At 39.5% G+C, this 12,052-nt stretch overlaps 1 protein-coding gene across 3 annotated transcripts in view; it reads right to left on the bottom strand.

Annotated features, from left to right (window-relative positions):
- The window catches only part of SATB2 (SATB homeobox 2), a 251,593-nt gene extending 240,260 nt beyond the window's left edge, over nt 1-11,333 (bottom strand). For all 3 annotated transcript variants that reach the window (XM_032229135.1, XM_032229143.1, XM_032229151.1), the window contains exons 1-2: nt 8,372-11,333; nt 7,052-7,279 (exon numbers count right to left, since the gene is read on the bottom strand). In XM_032229135.1, the coding sequence (XP_032085026.1) occupies nt 7,052-7,220 (169 nt within the window). In that variant the 5' untranslated portion in view covers nt 7,221-7,279; nt 8,372-11,333. The remainder of the gene's footprint in view (nt 1-7,051; nt 7,280-8,371) is intronic.
- Between the last annotated feature and the right edge of the window lie 719 nt (nt 11,334-12,052).

The following is a 12,052-nucleotide window of genomic DNA, read 5'->3' as shown; positions in this document are numbered from 1 at the left end:
TACATACACACACACACACACACACACACACACACATTCTATGATGAATGCCTTACTTAAGTATGGTGGGAAAATTCAGCGTGGCAAAGATAATTAAATATATTTCTCTGAAATCATCAGCTTCTCAAATGTTTGTCAGTTGTGGCTTTGGGTCTTAAAACAGAGTTTCACTTATAGAATGTCTTCGTATGAAAGTGCATCTGTTTCTGTGGAGTTTATACAGTAGGAACCAATTAAAATAAGATTGATTCATCATTATCTCAGAAGGGAAAAAAGTTACATTTTGAAACAGACACTATGGTTCAAAGTCAATATTCTCCAGAAAGATAATGCTTTCGATTCTTCTTTCACTCAAACATATATACAAGAGTCAGACCAGAAACCTAATAATGATTTTCAAACAGCGCACTTAGTTTTAATAGCAGAAGATGTTGAGGTTTAATATATAGAAGAACTACAAAACAATTACCAGCCTTTCTCCCAGCAAATAACTGTATCAACTTTAAGTCAGCTAATGTTAATTTACATGTAATTAAGTGGTGTTGAACAACATTGGATGAACTACCTACTCACATATAAGAGTAAAATTTTCCAAGTCTTAATTTACAGGTATTCCAAACTGTAGCATGTCTTTTAAAAAACGCATTGCTAATTATAACTATTCATTATTCATTATTAAATAATAATTTACTCATATGTTGATTATTATACCCTTGCTTATTTATTAATTATATTGCATATTTATTAACCTTGGTTATTTATTATACTACAATCAGGAAAAGATTTTTTTGGTTTTCAAAAAATTCCATTTTTATTTTTAGCTTTGGAAATAATAAATTAATTCATTATTAACTCAGAATATTTATTTATTTATTTATTATTTTTATCCCACCTTTATTATTTATATAAATAACTCAAGGCGGCAAACATACTAATACTCTTTCCTCCTTCTATTTTCACCACAACAACAACCACCCTATCAGGTGAGTTGAACTGACAGAGAGTGACAGGCCTAAAGTTATCCAACCAGCCTTGATTTTGCTTTTAAAACAACACTTCCCTGTCTCTGAACTTCTTCACATAAATTAACAAGATTGACTAAATAATACAACTAATGCAAGACTATTTTCCCTCCTCTTAACTTCCAGCTGATATTATTTCCATTTCAGCTCAAGGAATTTGCACTACTGAAACATGTCTTATACTGTTACTAATATATCCATATTTACTCCTTAAATATTACATTAGACATATATGTTATAGACAAATGCATATACTATCTACATAACAGGTTTTCAGCAAATAAACTCTCATAGCCATCATTTTAAAAAGCAATTGTCTTAAATGTGTGCCTTTCTGCAAGACTGTAGGACAAAGTTTTCATCTGTAACAAGTCTAACTGCATGTACTTCACTAGGGAACAAATCAGTGCAACATCATACACCAAGTATTTAAATGCAAGAAAAGGGACTGAACGGAAATAAATTAGTATGGCGAATCTTATTACTTTAATGGAACTTACTTACTTTACATACACCTAGAACATATTTTCCTTCTTCACACAGTTTAAAAGAACTCTATCAATTATGCTCATTTCCCAATGAAACAATTGTGAAAAAGAAAAAAACAAAGAAAGTAAGAAAGAAAGAAAGAAAGAAAGAAAGAAAGAAAGAAAGAAAGAAAGAAAGAAAGAAAAAAAGAAAGAAAGAAAGAAAGAAAGAAAGAAAGAATAGTATCACAAGTTTAAATACTATGTATCTATAATGTCCTAAGTATACTTTTTCCCAATGAAGTCATCATTTTTAAGCAACTACAATACTGACATTCTATATAAAACTGCATTCTATTTAGAGTGCATTCTCACATCTACTTTTAGAGGTAAGGCTGGATTCCTTGTTTTTTTCCTTCACTACACTGACTTTGTTACTAGTTTATATAATGGCATCAGCCATTCTCTTCTTCATCAAGCGAATCTTTTTGTCTTTGAAGCAAATAAACAAATTGCATTACAACTCATGTTGATGGATGTTTGAAATCCATCAAAGTTATGACTTTATATAAAGTATTTCAGAAGATGTGTTCCAAAATTATGTAAAACACCAATCCCAGATTCTTTATTGGATTATACAGTATGCTCATTCAGAATATAGAACTATATTTTGAAACCAAAAGACCAAATTCTGAAACCAAGAAGAGCTATATGAGAAGACCAAATATGTTGAGATAGTTGACTCCAAAAGCACATCTCAATGATCAATTAAATTATAAAATCTGATTTCTTAAAATATTCAATTTCTAATTTACTAAACAGCTTATCATTCCCCAATTATTTTGAAGATTTTAATTTTGATTATTAACACTCTAAAATAAACAGGTTTTACAATATTTTAAACTGATATTATGTTTAAAAAGCACTACCATTTCAAGTTTATGTAAACCACATATATTCCAAAATCAAGCAATAATAAGAATCTGTTACAATGGCTAAAACTAGATTACTTTTCTATCACGTTATACAGCAGTCGCTACACATATAAAACAATACCAACAGGAGAAAAACTGAAAGCTTCAGCACTATAGTGTTATTGCCACTCAGTTGCAAAAGCAACTTTATTTGCGAGAAAAAATATATTAACAATTGTCATCAATACTATTCCATTAACACATTAGAACATCCTCATTACTATAGATTCCATCTTAATCTTTCAGCGAAAAGTTAACTGTGATTTTCCCCTCATGACCCTTGCAACTGTAATAAAAGATAACAACAACCCCCCATGCCCATTTCTATTAGATACAGCGTTAATCTTTGTAACATAAAGATTTTAACAATGACATGCTAGGTCTTAAAACAAAAACTGAAATCCTATTTGGCACTATGCAGCAGTGAATTCATTATTAAGTAAGCTGTATAAGCTTGAGGCCCTGATCTGAAGTTTAAGGCCACAACCTAATGTGCATTTACTTCAATGGGATATATTTTTCAAACGTATATCATATTGGACTTCTACCCATTTTAAAAATTAAAAACAGAGCTTTATATTTTCCTGTTACGCCAGTTTGAGAAATATATGCATACACTGAATAGAAATAGGCTGGCTTCCAGCTTAGATTATCCTTAGAATTCAACTACTAAAAATAATGGCATTTAAATTAGTCATGATAAACTCACTGATTTCACTGGACTGATTTAATAAGTATCAATGTGACTGGATCTGACCTTCAATAATTTTATCATCTTTGTTAAAAATACCATATTTGACTGAACATGTGAACTATATGATATACTAAACTTTGAGACATATTAAGAAGCTACAGAACTGTTACTACTTTTCATTCAAACATTCACCCACTAGATATCTCTTTAAGCAAAACCTATACTTTCTGAATCAGTCTAAAAATATATACAAGACCTGATAATATGTGCATTTCAGCCTTATAATATAACTCAAGAAATGAACTGAATGGATCAAGTATGAAAACAGATCGTATAACCTGTCAACTTCAGATTTATGCACTCTGTTTCTTAGATCTGATGTTGACGTGTTATACTGTTTTTCTGTATTTAACATAGGGACAAAATAAAAGACTTAATTTTAAGGCGTCTTAGCAATTTTTACAGACCTCATTTCTAAATTAATGAGGTAAGATCACAGTCTTATTAAGGCTCCAAAACACTAATAAAGATAAATGTACATAAAAACTGACGAGTCATGAACATATAATTTTATTCAGCATTTTTAGAAATCTGAGTTTCCTGGCCATTAATCGTCCTTTTCTTTTCTTCAAAATCCTTATGGAGCAAATTAGTAACTGAGAGAAGACGCCAATTCTAGTAAGTGAATGTTACCCAGCAGGGATATAAAGCTGTCAACACCCCAGAGCTCTTGCTTGCTTTAACCTCTCTCCCAGGCGTCATATGTATTTTAAAGAGATATTTGCTTTTTTCTCCCACAGACTTACTATAAATCCTGCCAATCATGAACATATCACAGCATTTCTCTTTTATTGCATAGATGGTTAAAACAGAGCATCTAGGAATTGCAGGAAGTGCTAGAATACCAGAAGAAGGGAGAGGCAGAAAGAAAAGGAGCAGCTAATCTTGACTAGTTCTACTGAAATTACTATTGTAAAGAATAAGAAGTGTTAACTCAAAAACAATAAACATTTGAAAAAGGATATGCTACAAGTTCATGTTCAGAGATATGCATCTTAACATAATTAATGTTATAATCTTAGGGCTGCACAAATAATAATTGGAGGGATAAAGAAAAGAGTGTGCTTTAAAATCGTATGGGAAATATCAATGGGCTTTTTTGTTTTCCCCAACAAAAATAAGATAATTACAGTCTGGTGATCCTTAAAAAGAACTACAGTACTATTTTAAGAACTTGTAACTTTCCTAAATTATGTATTATATTTAAAACTAAGTAATTATACTTGGACAATCTCAAGAGATCTTTTTATTGTTTTATATACCAAATATTCCTTCAGTGTAGCTAGATTCCTTAATTTACTCCTTTCTCTAAACCGCTTTTCCTTTCTGTTATAATTTACTATCTTCAAATCTATAAAATTCAGATTAAGCATGTTGTAATGCACATGGCAGCATATATACTTGTAGCAATTTATTTTTAAAAATGGATTTCTTCACAAATATTGGGTTGTATTGTAATTAAAAGGATAAATTTATTTTATAAAAATGCACTATTTGAAGCAAGGCAATCTTTTTCAGTAATTTATGCTTAATTCTATGAAGAGATTTGTTGATCATTTTTACAAAGTAAACTTTTGAAGCACAATAACATGAAGATTTTATAAGACAGAAAGTTTTACAGCAACTAAAATAAAATTTACATCAATTTTATCTCACCCGCTTCCTAAGATGGTCTAATTTAACTTTTTCAATATTTATTTGCCTTAGTATTCAGCATAATAGAACGAAGAATGTTTTTTTAAAAAATCATTCTAAGTGCCTTCCATTCAATTGATAAGCAGATGCTACAATTACAAGACCCTGCATGAAGTAGAACAATACTATAATAAAGTTTATTAATTTAAAACAATTAGCATTGCATGAAAAGATAAGTTCTTAGAAGACGACTCTGAGAAATGAGACTTCACAAAAAAATGAATAAAATTCTGTCTCTTGTCACACTATTTATTGAGATTTTTTGTGGCAAAGCCCTGTAGTAGTAAAGCAAGACTTGCAAACCGCTGCATAATATTTTTTTTTTAATTAAAAACCTCTCATTCCGCAATGTATTTAACAGATCAACACAAAGCAACAATGCAGATTTACAAACATTTCCTTAAAATAAATGTTCTTATCTTGACAAACTCCTCCATGGCTCATTTTGAAACAGTTGCACCAAGCAACAAATCAATAGCTGTTATTACTTTCATAGTTTTCAATAACTTATTTATTTTTCTTATCTCTAAGATTACATTGATAAGAATACTAAAAACAACCCAATACATTCATCAAAGCTCTGAAACCATTTAATGCTTTTTATCCAGTATAAAAAACCATTTAAATTACCTAAGAATATATAAATAACAAAAATGGAGGACAAGGGAGACAGAATGAGAGACAGATAAGATACAACTTTTCAGTAACCTTTAGCAATTACTAATCTCTACTGAACAGGGAAAGGTAAGAAGGCACACAAAATGGTTGAACTGTTAAAAAGGGTGCAATGGTGCTATACGGTACTTTTCTTATCAAAGAACCCAATATTTGTAAAGACATCTATTTCTTAATAAACTGCTGCACAGTACAAATGCTCCCATGTGCATTACAACATGCTTTCTATTTAAGAGAACTACGTGTTTGCCATTATTATTATCTCCTTCTACTTTAGAAACTTCACACAAAGATGACCTTGTTATAATGCCCACCTCAAAACCTAAACCGATTGAAGTGAAAGATGAAGGAAATATGTCATTCAAAAATGAAATATTTAAAGTAACTGCATATTGTAAAGGTTTTAAAATATTAATTACTGAACCGGCATTATTTTAAAATGTTAAATTATATAGAACACATGAAGTATCTGTAATTATAATATCCAAATAACATAAGTGTTAAAATAGATATATAATTCTACACAAAAAATAGTTTTTCAAAAGAAAGTAAATAAATGATTTGGCTTATATATTTATTTCACATTATATTTTACTTAGTGATACCAAACTATTATTTCTAAATGGATTAAAATTACAGATTTAGAAAGCCACCTGAACTCCTAAACTACATCTCACAAATCTCAACTGAATTAAATTAAGAACAGATAAAGAAATAATACACCAATGCCTCTGAGTTTTTGTGACAAGTAAGACACAAGGTAAAGGGTTATGATATTTATCCTCATACCCTTAATTAGTAAAATCTGTACACTCTTTTATTAAATTAATCTAAGATATTAGCCAGGAATGGATTTTGAAATGACCTTTTTCTATATTTTAAAGATTTTGAAATCCTTCTAAGATAGAATGAAATATGATGAAAATTGTGAATTGTGTTAACAAAAATAGAGAATTTTTGGGACTAAATTAAGAGCCCCTTTTAATATAGTTTTTTAATGCAAGCCATTTCAGAATAAATAAAAAAACTACATATGGGCTAAATACTTTGACATTGGTCCAAATATAGATATATAACTATTTAGAAGATAATGACAAGTACCCTTAAATGAAAGAAATTCTACATTTTTATGTGTTCTGTTAACACAAAGTGTTTAACAACTTTAAGCATTGGGGGGAGGCACTCTCTACTGCATCATAAAGAAGTTAACTCCAGATATAAAATGGCAAAGTGCCCAAAATATGCCACGTTCTACATAAGCCACTTTATTTAACCATAATGAGCCTATTGGTTACTGATGAGAGACATCAGTTAAAGTGGGCATTAACTGTCTGCCATTGACTTTCTTTCCGTAATCTTACACCAAGACACTCAAGCTACGCCAACCTGAACCCTGAGACCTTGTGCTATTATAACTCAGCCGCCAGACTGTTATGCATACATTAGTTCTGCTAGGTTTGTTACCTCCCACTGATTTGGTGACAGAACCATTGAGCCTCCCTCTGGCTCCCATAGGGCTGCCATTCTGTTCAAGCCTGGCCACCTTCACCGGGGGAGGACCTTTGACATCAGGGCTGCCTCTCCCTCTCTCTGGGCTATCCCTTAGGCAGGGACTCTCACTTCTCCGATCCATATTACTTTGAGTTGGAGACAACGTTCCCACAGGCAGGTCACAATAAAATGAGCAAGGACCTAAAAAAGAGAAAGAGGGAGAAAGAAACAAACAAGAAATACCATTTCAGAAGCATCCAGACTCACTGTGTCAATTAGTTACATCTACATTTAACTAGGAGAGGGCTTCAAGCAGAAATAAACGCACAGTTTTGCACCTGATTTCTTAATATCTTCCTATGCTGCTTGGGGTACCATCAGCTAACCAGGAGAACTTGGCAGTTCATTTAACTTTGGCTTTCTAAACCTTACTATTATCAGAACTATTTACCTGTTTCCAGTTTCTCTTTTGGAGAAAGAATGCAATTTATAAAAGCTGTGGGACTCGGCAAACAAATGTGTTATTAAGAAAGCCTAAGCTTTAAAAGAGATAATGCATTTCAGATACAATAACTCATGAACCAATATAACCATCCAGTTAAATAGCTAAATATGCATTTCGGTAGAATAGAATAGAATTCTTTATTGGCTAAGTTTGATTGGACACACAAGGAATTTCTCTTCGGTGCATAAGCTCTGTTTTATACGATTGAATAAGATTGATCTTATTCTGGATAAAGTATGAAGAAATAAGCAGAAAACATGTAATACCAGCGAAAAGTACTTAAGACTGCTGCCCCACTTTCAAACTATTAAACAAGCCTTTAAAAGCATTATATATTTGCTATCTTTGTAAACACTCGCTAAGGAATAGGGTTGTTAGGCTAACCTTTGATTCGTCTGTTGATTTGCTTTTCGTTTTGCGAAGCAAAAAATAGTTTCGCTCAGAAGGGGGAAAAGGCATTTTCCTCCCCGAGTATTTCCCCTTATATGCCTCTAATCCTAGCGCCGATTTAGAATTTTGTGCTGAAATGCTATGTCAAGCAGATTGCGTTTGCAAGCTTCACTACACAACGTAGGGTGGGGGGGAGACAGCATAAGAGGCGATTTAGAGTTACACAGAAACAAATAAAAATGGAGTGTAACACATCGCATTGAAAACTTCAACCTGAAGCAACTCAAGTCAGTTATTACATTACTATTAAGTCAATTATTTTGTTTTGAGCAGGCGTCTTCCACCATCTTTCGGGACTAACCGCGGCAAGTTCGGCTAAGCTTCCCAGTAGTACTTACTGCTTATACTCTGTCCGTAACTTGGCTGACTTGGGCTCTGTCCATGGATCAAAAGTAGAGAATCCAGGATGGAAAGTTTCCTTGGCTCCTCTTGCTACGTTATTTGTCTTCTTTGCCTTTTTTCGCTTCTCCCCAGTACACCACCCCACCGACGCCTTAAGTGTTTTTTTTTTTTGGGGGGGGGGGGAGGCTATTATTTTTCCCCCCTTTTTTTTTTCGTTCCCGAGTTAGGATGCCTGGCCGTCTTGCGCCTTAAACGGCTTGATGCTTTGAGGAAAGAGCTCTTCCTAAAAGGGCATCCGAGGTGGCAACTGGAAAAGAGAGGTGAGACTTCTGGGATCGGGAAGGGAAGGAGGCGGGGGGGGGGAAAGCGGGGGCGGTTTCTCAGCCCTTCGGCAAAAAAGGGGGGGGAAGAAATAAGAGGGGGAGAGGGGGGGGGAGCAAAGGGGTGGAGAGGCTGGGGGACACTCTATCGGACTAGCGGCGGCAGTGGCAGCAGAAGCCGGTGCTCTGATCTCCGGTAAGCCGCAAGCTGCGCCCGATGTGTCACTTTCAATCTCTCCCTTTTCCAGCCAGCATAAGCAGCCGCGGCGGCGGCAGCAGCAACACGAGGGATTCGCCAGCGAGGAGACAAATGATTATTAGTTGCGTTGAGTCATCAAGCAAAGTGAGTCCTTTCTGGGGTTGTCCTTCTTTGCTTTGGGAATTTTGGGGGTGGTGGTGGTGATGCCTTTTTCCCCTCCCTCTCTCCCTCCCTCTCTCTCTCTCTCTCTCTACCTCCTCCCGATTCTTGGAATCCAAAATAACAACAGCCCCGCTTCCTCCCTTCTCTATCCCTCCTACTTTCTCTCTCTTCCACCCACCCCCCCTCCGCTTCCTCCTTCCCCTCTTCCTAGCCCCCCAAAATAGTATCTGCGTTGATCTTACGGGATTCACTCTTGATAGGATAGAGCCCTTCCCGAGGCGGCCGGCTAGGATTTTTTAACACATTGCTGCTTGCTGGGGCCAGCGCCGCCGTTTCCACGCAGGCGAGAAAGACCGGGGGGGGGGGGTGGAGAGGAGGGGAGGGGGGATAAAAAAAAGAGGAAGCCGCCTTGTCAGTGAATTAAAGCCCAATAAATATAGGATGAATTGAAACGCGCGGTTCACGCGAGCACCCGGGCAAAGCCGAAGGGAGCAGGCGGGGGGAGCCGGGAGAAGAAGCGAGGAGGCGGCATTGCGAAGGGGGCAGGATTAGCGGGGAGGGGAGCTGGGGAAATTGGGGGCGGGAGGTGGGGAGGTGTGGAGGGGGGGGGAAGAGAAAGGCAGCGAGCGAACCAGGCTACAGCTGTAAAAGTGAAGCCGAGCAGCCACGCGGGAGGGCACTCGGGACGCGAGAGGCGGGAGGCTTGGAGCCGCGCCAGCCCCCAGGATCCATTCCAGGCGCTTCCTTCCCGTCAGTCTCTTTCCTCCGAGCGGCCTGGCGGCGGCGGCGGCACCACCTCCACCAACACAACCTCAAAACAAACGCACATGGCCCTCCCCCGCAGCGCAGGGAAGAGGAGGAGGAGGAGGGCCCGGTGCGCGAGCCCCGCGGGGAGAAGAGCGGCCGAAGGGAGCCGGCCTTCCTCGACCGCATTTTTTATTTTATTTTGATTTTATTTCTTTTTACCCCCCCTCCCACCTTCCTTCCTTCCCGAGGCGAATTGGGGTCGCTGGGTGGCCAACCCGCTCCTCTCAGGGCGGGGAACGGGTCCGCGTGGGCTCGTCCTGAGGGCGCGCGTCCCCGCGAGCGCGCGCGAGAGAGAGAGGGAGTCCTGAGGGAAGCCGCCAGGGTCCTTTTTGGGGGGGGGGGGCAGAAGGGTGAGTGAGTGGTTCGTCCGGTCGGTCGGTCGCCGCCGCCGTTCCCTTAAAACGGCGTTCAAAAGAGAGCTGCCGAGAGGTTGGGGTAGAGCCGGAAGACAAGCGGTTAAGGATCCGCGCCCCGAGAAAAGGGAGCCCAGGTGAAGACGACGCCGCCTTCGCCGGAACGGTGACAAGGGACCGTTGGGGAGAATTAACGGACGCTGAGCGCGGGGCCGAGCACACACCCCCCCCCAGCACGAGAGCGCGCTTTCTCCTCCCGGAATCCTGGGTAAGCGGGAGGGAGGGGGGGGGAGAAATAACCGACCCTGCCTGCCTCTCTCTCCCTCTCTCTCACTCTCCCTCCGCCGCCCCCAGCCACGGAGACCCCCCCGAAGCCTCCCCCTCAGCGTCGGCGGCCAACTCCGCGCTTTAAGGTGGTGCGGCGGCGGGGGATCATTTTTTTCCGTCCGTCCGGCGGAGACGACTCGGCGAACTCCCCCTCCTCTTCCTTTCGCCTTCCCTCGGCGCTGCCGTTGAGGGAAGCCCCGCGCGCGCGCGCCCGCCCAACTGCCAGAGAAGGACCAGCATTCCTGCTGCTGCTGCCGCTCAGCGAAACTCTTGGCCCCCTTAAGAGCGCTTTGATTTTACGGTGGCGCTAGAGGGTCAAAAAAAAAACAAACCACCATCCCCTCAAGCCTGAATGGGTTTCGGGCTCGTGCGGCGTTTTTTTATATTCGCGGAGACGGCGGGACGTTTTTTTAAATATATATATATATATAAAGATTTGGGGACGCTGCGGGTTCTTTTCGCCCCCGTTGGGAAGAGTAAGCAGGACGAGGGGGATTAGTTTGAATTGGGGGGCCGTTGAGGAGACGGAGGCGATTCAGATATAAAGGAGAACGAAGAAAAAGTATCGCCCTGCCTGGGAGTCGAACTTGACTTCTGGGCAATTCGTGGCCACGTCCGCGAAGCTATCCTGGCAACAGTTTAAAAGAAAAAAAACGTGGTTCGCGTTAACTTCTTCCAGGATTGATTTTTTTTTAAGACTTCCCCAAACAGCTTCATTAAGAATGTGAAATTTAGGAAAGCAGATGAAAAAAAAAAAAGAAAGAAAAATCGGGGGAGGAAAAAGAGACTTTAAAAGCAGCCCCCCCCCAGTTTCCTCTCCCTTCTTCCTTCCTTCTTCCTTCCTCCCTTCCTCCCTTCTTCCTCCCTTCCTCCCTTCTTCCTTCCTTCCTCCCTTCTTCCTTCCTTCCTCCCTTCTTCCTCCCTCCCTTCTTCCTTCCTTCCTCCCTTCTTTCTTCCTTCCTCCCTTCCTCCCTTCTTCCTTCCTTCCTCCCTTCTTCCTTTCTTCCTCCCTTCTTCCTTCCTTCCTCCCTTCTTCCTCCCTTCTTCCTCCCTTCCTCCCTTCTTCCTTCCTTCCTCCCTTCTTCCTCCCTCCCTTCTTCCTTCCTTCCTCCCTTCCTCCCTTCTTCCTTCCTTCCTCCCTTCTTCCTCCCTTCCTCCCTTCTTCCTCCCTTCTTCCTTCCTTCCTCCCTTCATCGGAGTTATTCGCCGATGTAAATAGATCGAGGCGAGCATTCAGCCCACGCAAAATTAGGTTGCCTTAACCCACGCAGATGTAACCGCCTTTGGGGCTCCCGAGAGGGAATGTTTAGGTTTTAACCTTCCTCTGATATTTCACCATCAGAGGGGGTGAAAGAAATGCAAGGGCTTGAGGTGTCTTCTCCACCACCACCACCAAACTCCCTGCCCTGTCCAAATACTTATTTCTGACGTCCCGAAGCGAAAGTCTTTCCGCAACTGTCATGCACGAGGGAGCAGAAGCGGCGAACCCCAGGAGCTGCCGCAAAAAAT

The sequence above is a fragment of the Thamnophis elegans genome, chromosome 1, assembly GCF_009769535.1.
Source record: "Thamnophis elegans isolate rThaEle1 chromosome 1, rThaEle1.pri, whole genome shotgun sequence".
In the NCBI taxonomy this organism is placed as follows: Eukaryota; Metazoa; Chordata; class Lepidosauria; order Squamata; family Colubridae; genus Thamnophis; species Thamnophis elegans.
This window is presented reverse-complemented; position numbering and strand designations above follow the sequence as displayed.